The sequence below is a fragment of the Narcine bancroftii genome, chromosome 6, assembly GCF_036971445.1.
Source record: "Narcine bancroftii isolate sNarBan1 chromosome 6, sNarBan1.hap1, whole genome shotgun sequence".
Lineage (NCBI taxonomy): Eukaryota > Metazoa > Chordata > Chondrichthyes > Torpediniformes > Narcinidae > Narcine > Narcine bancroftii.
The window spans coordinates 250539698-250553623 of NC_091474.1; the positions used below are offsets into that span (position 1 = coordinate 250539698).

A 13926-nucleotide genomic window follows, 5' to 3' on the forward strand; every position below is an offset into this window, starting at 1 on the left:
AGCCTTGTGGGCCCACATGTGTCTACGCAGGAGTACCAGTCCTGGGGACGTGAACCATGCTGGGAGTGAGATTCCAGTCACCAATTTCCTGGGGAATGAAAATAGGCGTTCGTGGGCGGGGGTTCTCATTGGTAGCCGTGCACAAGATGGCATGGAGTGCCTCGGGGAGGGCGTCCTGCTAGTACACTAAGGACCAGCACTTGGACTTGAGAGCCAGGAGGACTGCCTTCCAGATTACCCCGTTTTCGCGCTCCACCTGCCCATTATCTCTTGGGTTGTAACTAGTCGTGCGACTAGTTGCGATGCCCCTTGCAGTCAGGTACTGACGTAGTTCCTCACTCATGAAGCTGAACCCTCGTTCGCTGTGGATGAACGCGGGGTAGCCGAACATGGTGAAGATCTGCGTCAGTGCCCTGATGACGGTGTCCATGGAGGTGTCTGGGCATGGGATAGTGAAGGGGAAACAGGACTACATAGAGCACCATTGAAGTGACTGATCAGAGGAAATTAGTTTGTGTGTGTCCAACAAGCAACAAATCTCTCTCTGAAACCAACAAGAACCTTCCTGAGCAGTAACCATTTAACTTTAAGCACCAGAACCTGGTGAAGATTCATAAATGTTACATTCTGTGCACAGTATAAGAATTGCCTGAACTTGGAGGAGTGAGAAGTGAGATTGGACTGTGAATCAAAAGAACGTTCCTGAACATGTACACAATACATACATGTGTGCTTAAAATTAGAAGGGGGATGTTAGGTTAGTTAAGTTAATAACGATGTTAAATTTTGATTCTGTTTTCATGTTTAAAGATAATTAAAAGCAAATTTTGTTTAAGTAATCATTTGTCTTGGAGAATTTCTATTGCTGCTGGGTTTTGGAGTCCTCTGGGCTCATAACAAAGTGGGGGTTCGTCCTTTTTGATTGAAATATTTGGAGTTTTTGTTATTTATCAGTTAATTGGGTTTTCCAAGCTTGTGTGTGTGGGAAAAACAGCAGCAATGGATGTTAGTACATTTTTGTCACAACCATCACCTGTGGAGATGCAGAGAGAAAGAAAAGAGGAACTGGTGGTTATTTTAAGGCATAAAAATTGACTGAGCATTGGATGAGGAAAATACAAATACAGAGGATTATAGTGGAATATATAGGTGAGGGAAAATTTGTTGAGACTTAGACAATTTTCCAGCAGTTAAGTCTTTTGAATTGGAACTGGAGAAATTGAGGGTGGTAGAAGAAAGAGAAATGGGAGTATGAATTGCAGAAACAAAAATATAAGGCAGAGGAGATTAAGGAAATGCCCTGTGGCTATTACTGGAAGGGTGAATTGTTGATGTGGAAATGGAGACCTCTTGATGTTCCTGCTAATGAAGAGTGGGCGGAGATTCATCAGGTGGTCATTCCTTGAATTTACCAGAATGAAATTTAGCCCACGCCTCGCTCGGCCCACGCTCGCTCATACCCCTGCAGGCACCTTTATTCCACTGGTTTGCTGACATCTGATTTTGGTTTCTCCCTTTCCACTGCAAGTTAAATTCTGTAATGTGATGATTACTGCCACCAAAGGGTTCCCTGACCTTCATCTCCCTTATCAACTCTGCTTCATGACATAATACCCAATCCAGACCTTTTCCTGGTCAGTTCAGCCACCAGCTGTTCCAAAAGGTCATCCAGAAGCATTCAATCAATTCCATCTCCTGGGATCCAGCACCAACCTGGTTTTCCCCATCAATTTACATATTGTAACATTGCCCTTTTTGCACATCTTCCCTATCTCCTTCTATAGTTTGTACATCACATCCTGGTTACTGTTTGGAGGCCCCTATAATAACACCCATCAGGGTCTTGTTATCCTTACAGTTTCTCAATTCTACCCACAGGGATTCTGTATCTTCTGATTAAAATACGAAAGTCTGCAAATGCTGTGGTTAAAAACACAGAAATACTGGAGGAACTCTGCAGGTCTCACAGCATCCATAGGGGTAAAGATATGTTACTGACGTTTCAGGACTGAGCATCTCCTTGAGGTATGAGTTTAAAAAGAGAGGTATCTGTATTAAAAAGGCTGGGGGAAAAGGGAAGAATGGGAGGGAGAGGATAAGAGGACAGGAGAGAGGAAGGGGGAGATGGCTAATGGAAATCAGAGAATCTGATGTTAACACCATCCAGTTGGAGGAAGCTAGACACAAGATGAGGTTTTGTTCCTACAACTTGTGGGTGGTCTCCGTCTGGCAGTGCACGAGAACATGGACAGACATGTCAGTAAGGGAATGGGATGGGAAACTGAAGGATGGCCACTGGGAGATCTATGCTATTGGTGCAGTCGGAGCCAAGGTGCTCAATGAGGCAAACTCCCAGTCTGCATCCAGTCTCTCTGATGTAGAAGGGACCACAATGGGAGCACTGGATATAGTAGATGGCCCCTGCAGATTCACAAGTGTTGCTTCACTTGAAAGGACTGGGACTCCGAATGGTGGTGTGGCTGCAAATAGAACACTTCCTGCAGTCACATGGATAGGGTCCCAAGGCGACGATTGGTGGGAAGAGGAAGTCACAGAAGGAGCAGTCCCTGCAGAAAGTGGAGAAGGGAAGATGTGTCTGGTGGTGAGATCACACAGTAGGTGAATGAAATAGCGGAGGAAATGTTGGATGTGGAAACTGGTGGGGTGGGAGGTGCGGACAAGGGGAAGCCTGCCTTTGTCGTCAGATCTTCCTCATACCTTGAGGAAGGGCTCAGACCCGAAATATCAGTAATGTATCTTCACCCCATGGATGCTGTGAGACCTGCTGAGTTCCTCCAGCATTTCTGTGTTCTCTGTCACCTGATTGAATGGCTCCTCTCTCGAAGATTTAATTCCATTTTTAACTCGCAGTACCACCCCACTCACTCGGGTTACTCCCTGTCCTTCTGATACACTGTAGCCATAGATATTTAGTTCCCAGCTGTGATCTACATCCAGCCGCGACTTGGTGATGGCCACAACGTCGTACCTGCTAACTTCCACCCGCGCTACAAGATCATCAACCTTTTTTTCTTGTACGGTGGGCAAGACCTTTAGTGCGGTATTCGTCACCTTTTTCAATTTTGTTTCCAAGTGCCCCAAGTTAAATTCTTAATCTTACGCTTGCGCTTTTGCCCTATTAACTGCCTTTCCTTTCTCACAATCTCGCTCCACAGGGCACCTATTCTCTGCCCTCTCATTCTGGTTCCCTGCCAAACTAGTTTAAACCCTCCCCATTCTGCTTATGCCTGCTTTACTTTAATTGTTCCTGCCAATGAATTGTGGATTTGGTTGGACCACTGAAGTAAACACTCCTTTTTAAACTCTTCCCCCCCACCTCCACCAACTGTGCATAATTATTTAGTGCCTTCCTTAATGTTTGGGACAAATACACATTGTTTTTCCTTTATTTGTCCCGTGCTTCACTGTTTTAAGTTTGTAATCAACAATTCATATGGGATTAAAGTGCACATTCCAGAGTTTATACAAATAGCCTTGAATACATTTTGGTTTGACCATGTAGAAATGACAGCACTTTTTTATACATAGCTCCCTCATTTCATGGCTCCATAATGTTTGGGACATTAGGCTTCACAAGTGTTTATGACTACCCAGGTATGTTTAATTGCTTCATTGGTGCAGGTATAAGAGAGCTAGGCTCGCTTCTTAAAGTTTTTATTCACTTCTGGAATCTGTAGTTTTATTTTTCAACATGAGGCCAGAGTTGTGCCTAATGAAAGTACAAGAACCCATTATAAGCCTGGAAAACAAGAATAAAAAGGCAAGGAACCTTGCCCAAACTGTAGGATTACCAAAATAAACTGCTTGGAACATCACTAGAAGAAAGAGTTCAGTAGTCACAAAGGGACTGGTAGGCTAAGGAAGAATTCTGTCCGACAGATCAGAAACATTCTTCAGGTGGCAGGTGTGGATGTGTCGATGACGACTGTCTGCAGAATTTGTCATGAACAGAAATACAGAGGCTTAGTGAAACACAAAAGTCTGCAGATGCTGTGATGGTAGTGAAAACACACTGAAATGCTGGAAGAACTCAGCTGGTCTACTCAGCGTACAGAGGAGACAAAGACATTTTGCTGATGTTTCAGGCCTGTGCCCTTCAAGGAATAAACTGGAATGAGCCAGAAGCAGGAAGTCTCAGAATTCAGACAATGCCGGCTGGGGGAGGAATCCAGACCAACACATGGCATTAATTGGACATGATAAGGGACAAGGTAAGAATTTATCATGTTTGTGCGAAAGGAGATGGAAGGGAGAAACAGAGCTAGGGGAAGGTGACACTGGGAAAGAATTGAGGGGTGGGATGGTATTTAACGAAATCCAGAGAAGCCGATGTTCATGCCATTCAGTTGGAGGGGGCTCAGTCAGAAGATGAGGTGTTGTTCCTCCAGTTTGTGGTTGGCCTCAGTCTGGCAGTGCATGAGACCATCGACGGGCAAGTCAGCAAGGGAGTGGGATGGGGAACTGAAATGGGTGACCACTGGGTGATCCACAATACTGCAGCAGACAGAGCTGAGGTGCTCAACAAAGCTATCTGCCAGTTTCTCTGTTTTTTTAAAAATTTGGACATCCAGGCCAATTCAGCCCCATGAGTCCATGCCGCCCAATTTACACCCCATTAACCTACACCCTGGTGCTTTTTTTTAAAAGGGTGGGCGGAGAGGGAGGAGTGGACAAGGGAGTCGCGGAAGGCGGAGAGGGGAGGAGAGAGGAATATATGTTTAGTGATGAGATCATGTAGCAGGTGGCCGAAATGCTGGAGGATGTATTGGATGCGGTGGCTGGTGGGGTGATAGATGAGGATAAAGATTCCTGTCCTTGTTGCGCGGAGGGGTGGAGGGGGCCAGGGTAGATGTGTGGGTGATGGAGGATGTACAGGTGAGCGAGGAGTTGATGGTGGTAGAGAGAAAGCCACGTTGTTTGGAGGAGGTAATCTCTGATGATCTGGGTTGGAAGTCCTCATCCTGAGTATAGATGCAATGGAGATGGAGGAATTCAGAGAATGGAATCCTTACAAGGGGACAGGGTGGGAAGAGGTGTAGTCGAGGTAGCTGCAGGAGATGGTGGGTTTATAGAAGATGTCTGTCGAGAGTTTATCTCCTGAGATGGAGACAGGGAGATTGAGTAAAGGGAGAGAGTTGCTGGAGATGGACCAAGTGAATTTGAGGTCGGGGTGGAAGTTGACAGCAAAGTGGATGAAGTCAACAAGCTCATTGTGGGTACATGAAGCAGCACCAAAGTAGTCATCGATGTAGCAGAGGAAGAGTTGAGGAGCCTTGCCTGTGTTGGGTTGTAGCATGGAATGCTCCACCTAACCAACAAAATGACAGGCATAGCTGGGGCCCATGCAGGTACCCATGGCTACCCCTTTAACCTGGAGAAAGGGGGAACAAGTCAAAGGAGAAATTATTGAGGGTGAGGACAAGTTCTTCCAGCTAGAAGAGGGTGATGTTGGAGGGGGACTGGTTGATTCTATGTCCAGAAAGAAACATGTATGGGGGTTGGAGGTAAATCAAGATTGGATCTCCATGGTAAACATGAAGCAATTCGGTTTGGGGAACTGAAAGTTGTTGAAGTGATGGAGGGCATGTGAAGTGTCTCGGAGGTAGGTGAGAAGGGACTGGTCTGGGGGGGGGGAACAAAATAGAGTTGAGGTAAGCGAAAAACAATTCAGTGGGGCAGGCGTACATGGACACAATGGGTCTGATGGGACAATTTGGTTTGTGGATCATGGGTAGGAGGTAGAAATGGGCAGTACAGGGTTGGGAAACAATGAGGTTGGAGGCTGTGCCAGGGAGGTGACCAGAAGTGATGCGCTCAGTGATGGTGTGCAATACAGTGGTTTGATGAGTTTTGGAGGTGTCTGAGATTGTCGTCTTGCTTTGCCCAGATAGAGTTCAGTGACCAGACGACAACAGCACCACCCTTGTCTGCAGGCTTGATGGTGAGGTTTGGATTGGTGTCGAGAGAGTGAAGGGCCAGGCATTCCAAGAGCATGAGATTGGAATGAATGAGGAGAGCAATGAAGTCGATATGGTTGATATCACAGTGGCAGTTGAAAATATAAATGTTAGAGCAGGTAGAAGACTGGAACGAGATGTCCAGGAGGAGGAAAGTTTAATGTGGGTGAAGGGATTTGTAGTGGGGTGGGGGGGGGGGGGGGAGAGAATTGTGGTTGTGGACCTGGGCTTGGAGATGGAGCCGACAAAAGGAGTTCAGCATCATGGCGTGGGTGGAACTCAAGGTGAAGGGAGGTTCAGTGGGGTGGAGGGTGTTGGGGAGGGGAAGAAGATGGGGTGGATCAGGAAGAGTGCAAGGGAGTGGAGCGTTGAGAGAGAGAGAGGCCCATGTGCTCCCAGAGCCAGGGTAGGTGGATACACTGTAAGAAGCGAACGACTAGTTAAAGCCACGGAAACTGGATGGCCAGACTAGTTTGCCAAGAAATATTTAAAAGAGCCTGCAGAATTCTGGAAAAAAAAATGTCTGGTGGAAAGATGAGACCAAGATAAACTTGTATCAAAGTGATGGAAAGAGCAAAGTGTGGAGGCGTAAAGAATGGCCCAAGATCCAAAGCATCCACCTCATCTGTGAACTGTGGTGGTGGGGGTGTTCTGGCCTGGGCATGTCTGGCTGCCACAGGTACTTGGGCACTTCTCTTCATTGATGATAGAACTGCTGATGGCAGTAGCAAGATGAATTCTGAAGACTACAGAAACATCTGCTGAAGTTCGAACAAATGTCTCCAAACTCATTGGATGGTGCTTCAACCTACAGCAAGACAATAATCCCCACATGACTAAAACAACAAAGGAGTTTTTCAAAGCTAAAAACTGGAAAATTCTTGAATGGCCAAGTCATTCACCTAATCTAAATCTAATTGAGCATGTCTTCCATATGCTGAAGAGAATACTTAAGGGGAAAATCCCCAGAAACCAGCAGGAGCTGAAAATGGCTGCAGTTGAAGCCTGTCAGTGCATCACCAGCGAGGATACTCAGCTCCTGGTGATATCTGTGAATCACAGACTTCAGTCATTGCATTCAAGGGATATGCAACGAAGTGCTAAACAGGACTAATTTAATATACATTCCATTACAATGTCCCAAATATTATGGTGCCCTGAAATGAGGGGACCATGTATTAAAAAGTGCTGTGCTCAAACCAAAATGTACACAAATACCTTTGAATAAAATCTGGAATGTGCACTTTAATCATGTGAATTGTTTGATTCCAAATTTAAAACTGTGGAGCACAGGGGCAAATGAAGGGGAAAAAATGAATTTGTCCCAAATATTACGGATCTCCTGCATCCTCTGCACAATTTGTATTTCCACTCAATTCAGCATAATTGGGCAAACTTTGACATACTACCCTCAAATGGTTAATGTATATAAACAGTCTCAAGAAGTGTTTCTATGTAGTGAACAATTTCAGTTCCTAACGACCCCTGTGCCACTCCACTCATGCTTACCCATTTATCCCAACTCTCTGACTTCTACGAATAATTAATCCCCCATCCTTCCGAATACATCCCCACAAACTCCAGGCGTCCTTATCAATGGATAAGTCTATTATGCGGCATCTTTTTGAATGTCTTCTGGAAATTCAAGGACATGACATCCCCTCTATCTACCACACTCTACATCCTCAAAGAACCCCAGTAAATTTGCCAAATGGGACCAGTCCTGAATCCATGCTACACCTGCCTGATGGAACAATGTCTATCCAGATGTCTTGCTATTTTTTCCTTAATGAGAGCTTCATGCATTTTCCCGACGACAGACATAAAGCTAATCTGCCTTTTGCTGGCATCCTTTTGTAAACAGTGGGTGTGACATTTGCAGTCTTCTAATCCATGGAGACCTGCCCAGAGTCGAGAGAATTTTGGTAAATTATCACAAAAAAGCTTCCAACGTAACTTCTGCCATTTCCTTCAGTACCCAGGGATGCACTCCATCAGGACCAAGGGACATTTCTGCTTTTAGGACCTTTTGTTTTCTCAGCACTACCTCTTAGACATTGAATGTATCGAGGTTCTCCCTTCCCATTGCATCTATAACATTATATGTGTGAACATGGACACAAAATAGTTGTTGGAAGCCTTGGTCATTTCTGCATAACTAATAATTGGAGATCAATGTTAACAGGAGAAAAATTCCTGGTTTTGTTTATTTACAGAACTGAAGGTCCTCATCCATAGTTCTAATAGATCTCTTCACACCCTCTCTGAAATCTTTAACGTCCTTCTGAGTGGACATGATACTCCTCTTACAATTCCACTAATGTTATCATCCATGTCCTCTATTCCTCCAGAGCTTCAGAAACCACTTTCTCAATCTTCCCTCTGGTCTATATTCCCTCTTCCTATGTACCCCAAATCTCTCTGCTCCTGACCCCTCTGGTCTATATTCCCTCTTCCTATGTACCCCAGGTCTCTCTGCTCCTGACCCCTCTGGTCTATATTCCCTCTTCCTACGTACTCCAGGTCTCTCTGCTCCCGACCCCTCTGGTCTATATTCCCTCTTCCTACGTACTCCAGGTCTCTCTGCTCCCGACCCCTCTGGTCTATATTCCCTCTTCTTATGTACTCCAGGTCTTTCTGCTCCTGACCCCTTTAATCTATATTCCCTCTTCCTATGTACCCCAAATCTCTCTGCTCCCAACCCCTCTGGTCTATATTCCCTCTTCCCATGTACCTCAAATCTCTCTGCTCCCAACCCCTCTGGTCGATATTCCCTCTCCCTACTTACCCCAGGTCTCTCTGCTCTCAATCCCTGTGGTCTATAGACCTAGAGAACCATAGAACATTATAGCACTGAAACAGGCTTTTTTGCCCTTCTAGTCTATGCCACCGATCTGCACCCAGTCAATATCCCCCCCATCCCTCTCCCATCCATGGACCTGTCCAAATTTTTCTTAAATGTTAAAATTTAGCCTGCATTCACCACTTCAACTGGCAGCTTGTTCCACACTCCCATCATTCAATGTGTGAAGAAATTCCCCCTCATGTTTTCCCCTAAATGCCTTCCTTTTCACCCTTAGCTCATGCCCTCTGGGTTGTATCTCACCTAACCTAAGTGGAAAAAGCCTAGGTGCATTTTCTGGCTCGCTCCCCATCATCATTCCTATGACCCCTCAATACTAGGATTGAATGGCTTGTCTGGGGTTTCTGGGTTTATTCCAACATCTATTTTTTTAGAAAGGGTGCAGAAGAGTTTTAAACTCTGTGTTGGCGTAGTGCACGTGCCTGGGGTGCAGTCTGACACACTTGGTGTGCATCCTGGAATGTAGTGCACATTTCTGATACCTTCTGTGCATTTATGGAGGGAAACTGGTGTAGATGGGAAGACTGTATTGTGCCTGACGTGTATGTTAGGGTCCGAATGTACCTATCACGTAAGTAGTGTGTACATGAATAAGAAAATCTGCAGATTCTGGGGTCGAGGGCAGTACACAAAGTATTGGAGAAACTCAACAGGTCACAGCATTCACAGGCTGTCGACGTTTTGGGCTTGAGTCCTTCAAGAGTGAGGGAAAGCTCTTGAGTACCTTACAGTTGACATGAGACTTCATCACCGTGTATGAGTTCATGGTATCATATCAGACACACTAACCCTATTGGTAGATTACTTGTGTGCAGTGTCTGATCTTCTCTTTGTGGGAGTACACAATCTATGATACTGAAATGTCCAAACCAGGCTGTGACACAACAATGGGCCGGGTCCAGTGGCCTGTCCACATTGAACTGCGCAACATTCTCCAGGGCCTTGATAGATGTTGATGTTTCCACTGGCCAGGAATCTGGAACCAGAGGTCAGTAAGGGTTTGGGCACTCAGAACAGAAATGAGAAGAAATTTCTTCATGCAGAGGACGCCAAACTTTAGAAAGCACTGTAGAGTTGATTTTTAGAAATTGAAGGAATACAGTCACTGGAGGAGAAGGATCAGCCATGATCTCGATAAATGCAGGAGAAAATAAGAGGAGAGACCACTCTTCTGCCTCAATCTCCTGTCCAAGGTGTTGATTGAGACAGGATCATCACCGTGTCCTTTGCTTTCCTTTCAGCACTCTCTGGCCCCTGGGAATAATGGTTACCCTCTGGAAAATGGTCCTGGCTCTCTGGATGCTCTGTTCATTTCTGCAAGGTCAGTGCACTCTGCCGTTGGACATTGAATGCAGGGGCTCAGTCTGGAAGGATCAGACTGCTGGTCAGAGAGGCTGAGCTCCCTGGAGTTGACAATGCATAGGTTTGGAAATTGATGGTTGGAAGGGAGACTGACCCATTTACCCCACAGCTCCCTGAGGCACAAAGGACTGGTTCCACTCTAAATCAGAAGGAGCTTCCTGCAGCCAACCATTTGAACCCTCCCAACCATTCTTACAGTGACATATTTCTCCTCAACCTCATCCATTGTCAGGGTGATGCCAAATGTGAACCAGAGGAATATCTTTCTCTCTCTTTCTCTGCCCCCCTTGAACATTAACGCTGCTGGGTTAGAGGCAAATTGGCAGATTGGAAATGAGATTGTCTTATTGCCAGGAAGCATAATTGTGGGGGTGGGAGGGGGGGCGTGGAAGCTTGATGCCTGAGACCAATGATGTGGGGGTTTGGTGTTTGTCATATTCATTTGGGTGAACAAAGGTCTGCTTATTCAGTTTGTAGAAGGCGTGAATATTGGTGGTGAGGAGGTGGTCTTTGGCTGCAGAATGAGTGGGCAGAGCAATGGAGATGGAATTTAATCCTGAACAAATGTGAGAGGACCCATTCAAGATGTATGCAATGAATGGTGGCACTGAGGTCCAGAGGGACCTTGGGGTTCCTGTCCAAGGATTCCTGAAGGGAGTAGTACAACCCAAAAAAATGGTTAACAGTCCTTTGATACTTGGCCCTAGTTAGCATAGGATACAAAAGTGGGAAGTTCTTGGCACAAAATCATACCCAATTGGTTAGGCCCCAGCTGAAATATAGTGAAAGACTCTGGTCAGCCTGCTTGCACTGCAGGGGATTCAATACAAGCATAGAACATTACAGCACAGAAAACAGGCCCTTTGGCCCTTCATGTCTGAACGTCTGCCTGGTCTCACTGATGTGTACCTATTCCATACCCCAACCATCCACGTACTTGTCCAAATTTCTCTTAAATGTTAAAATTGAGCCCACATTCACTACTTCAACTGGCAGCTTGTTCCACACCCCCACCACTCTCTGTGGGGGGAAAAGAATTAACCATATAACCATATATAACCACTTACAGCACAGAACAGGCCAGTTCGGCCCTACTAGTCCATGCCGTAACAAATCCCCACCCTCCTCGTCCCACTGACCAGCACTCGGTCCATACCTATCCAGTCCTCTCCTCTCCATGTAACTATCCAGTCTTTCCTTAAATGTAACCAACAATCCCGCCTCAACCACGTCTGCCGGAAGCTCATTCCACATCCCTACTCTTGAATTCAATACTCCGATTTATGAAGGCCAACATTCCAAATGCCTTCTTCACCACACCATCTACCTGAGTATCAGCCTTGAGGGTACTATTTACCATCACTCCTAAATCCCTCTGCACATCTCAATACCCTACCATTTAATGCATATGACCTATTTAGATTTGCCTTTCCAAAATGTAACACCTCACACTTATCTGTATTAAATTCCATCAGCCATTTCTCAGCCCACACCTCCAGCCTTCCTAAATCACCTTTTAATCTACGGTAATCTTCCTCACTGTCCACAACACCACCAATCTTTGTATCATCCGCAAACTTGCTTATCCAATTCTCCACCCCTACTTCCAGATCGTTAGTATATATAACAAACAATAGTGGACCCAGGACCGATCCCTGAGGAACTCCACTAGTCACCGGCCTCCAATTGGACAAACAATTTTCTACCACTACTCTCTGACACCTCCCATCCAACCAGTGCTGAATCCATTTCACTACCTCCTTATTTATACCTAATGCTCAAAGGTTTCCCCTAAACGTCTCCTCTTTCACCCTTAACTCATGCCCTCTGGTTTTTATCTCGCTAGCCCTCGGTAGAAAAAGCCAACTTGCATTTCTCCCTCATTTTCTATGCACCAAGGAATAAAGTCCTAACCTGTTTAACCTTTCCCTACAACTCTGTTCCTCAAGTCACGGTCACATCCTAATAAATCTTCTCTGCACTCTTTCTATCTTAGTGATATCTCTCCTATAGTTTGGTGACCAAAACTGCACACAATCCCCCAAATTTGGCCTCACCAATGTCTTATACAAGTCTATCATAACATCCCAACTCCCAAGTACTCAATACTTTGATTTATGAAGGCCAAGATGCCAAAAAGCTCTCTTTACGACCCTATCTACTTGTTTCAACACTTTCATGAATTGTACATCTGTATTCCCAGATCCCTCTGTTCTATCGCACTCCTAGTGCCTTACTGTTTACCCTATATGTCCTTTCTTGGTTTTTCCTTCCAAAATTCCACACCTCAGACTTGTCTGCATTAAATTCCATCTGCCATTTTGCAGCCCATTTTTCTTGCTGGTCCAGATCCCTCTGCAAGATTTGAAAGCCTTTACTGTTCACTACACCTCCAACATTTGTGTAATCTGCAAACATGTTGATCCAATTTACCACCCTAACATCCAGATCAATGATAAAGATGACAAACAACAATGGACCTAGTACCGATCCTTGAGGCACACCATTAATCACAGGCCTCTAGTCAGAGAGGCAATCATCCACTACCACTCTCTGGCTTCTCCCATAAAGACAATGTCACATCCAATGAATACTGAGTGACTGAACTTCCTGATTAGCTTCCTATGTGGGACCTTGTCAAGAACTTTACGAAATTCCATGTAATCAACATCCACAGCCTTCGTCAACTTTCCTTGAAAAACTCCACGCACAAAGCCATAGCGACTATTACTTATCATCCTGGCAGGATCATGTAGTGCACTAGGCGTGTCTGCTGTGAGCCAAGGCAGAATCTGTTTTGCTTGGAGTGGAGGTGGGGTTAGGAGTTGGTGAGATCTGGGGGCTCACTGCCAGTTAGAAGCAGATACTCTCACAACACTTGAGAAGTATTTAGACAAAATGCCAAGGCATTAAAAGTTCAACGACTGAGGTTCGGGTCAGTAGGGATAGGTACCTGATGCCAGCAGTAAGCTCAATGGGCTGAAGGATGTCACTCCATGCTGTCTTGCTATGGCTCTATGATCACATGGTTTATCATTTCTCCACCTCCTCCAATTCCCTCCTTTCCTGTAGTTCTTTAGCTCCACTCTGAATGCCACGTTGGAACTTGTCTCCACCCCGACCATGACCGTGTACCACAAATCCACACCACGTAAAGCCTAACAAAGTTTCTCCTCGTGTCACAAGGAGTAGTAGTGAGGGGAGAGCGTGGGGCTCTCTGCCCCCCCTCCCCCCCCAGCAAGGAGAGCGTGGGGGTTTTGGCCCCTCTCCCCCCAATGGGGAGTCAGTGGGGAACAGACATCCCTCCATGAGGTGACCAGGATGGGACCCATCACCATCTGTGTGGAAATGCATGCCCCTCTCACTTTAAATCCATACCCTTTCTGGAAATAAATAATGACTCTGATCTTACTTGTGCCCCTTCTGATTTTATAAACCTTGATAAGATCCCCGTCAGCTGCTAATACATTGGAGAAACACCCCAATCTCTCTTTATAATTTGAGCATTCTAGTGAATGGTTTCTGCTCCCTCTCCAACTTACTGACATCCTTCCTACGGTCAGTTGATCAGGACAGCATTGGGTACTTGTCTCACCAACATCTCGCACAGCTGTAACATAATGTCCCATCTCCTGTACTCAGTGTCCTGACTGCTGAAGCCTCGAGTGTTCAACGCCTTTCACCATCGTGTTTACCATCTTTCATGGAAAGATGCACCTTTAC

At 45.6% G+C, this 13926-nt stretch overlaps 1 protein-coding gene across 4 annotated transcripts in view; it reads left to right on the forward strand.

The window, feature by feature from the left end:
- dlk2 (delta-like 2 homolog (Drosophila)) overlaps positions 1–13926 on the forward strand; it is a 40448-nt gene that overhangs the window by 3522 nt on the left and 23000 nt on the right. For 2 of the 4 annotated variants that reach the window (XR_011340847.1, XM_069887938.1), the window contains exon 2: positions 10083–10162. Coding sequence is in view for 3 of the 4 variants with exons in the window: in XM_069887938.1 (XP_069744039.1) it covers positions 10083–10162 (80 nt within the window). In the remaining variant the exon portion in view is untranslated. Of the gene's footprint in view, positions 1–1878; positions 2026–4106; positions 4233–10082; positions 10163–13926 lie in introns of all 4 variants that reach the window. The other 2 variants (XM_069887939.1, XM_069887941.1) reach the window with 2 other exon arrangements.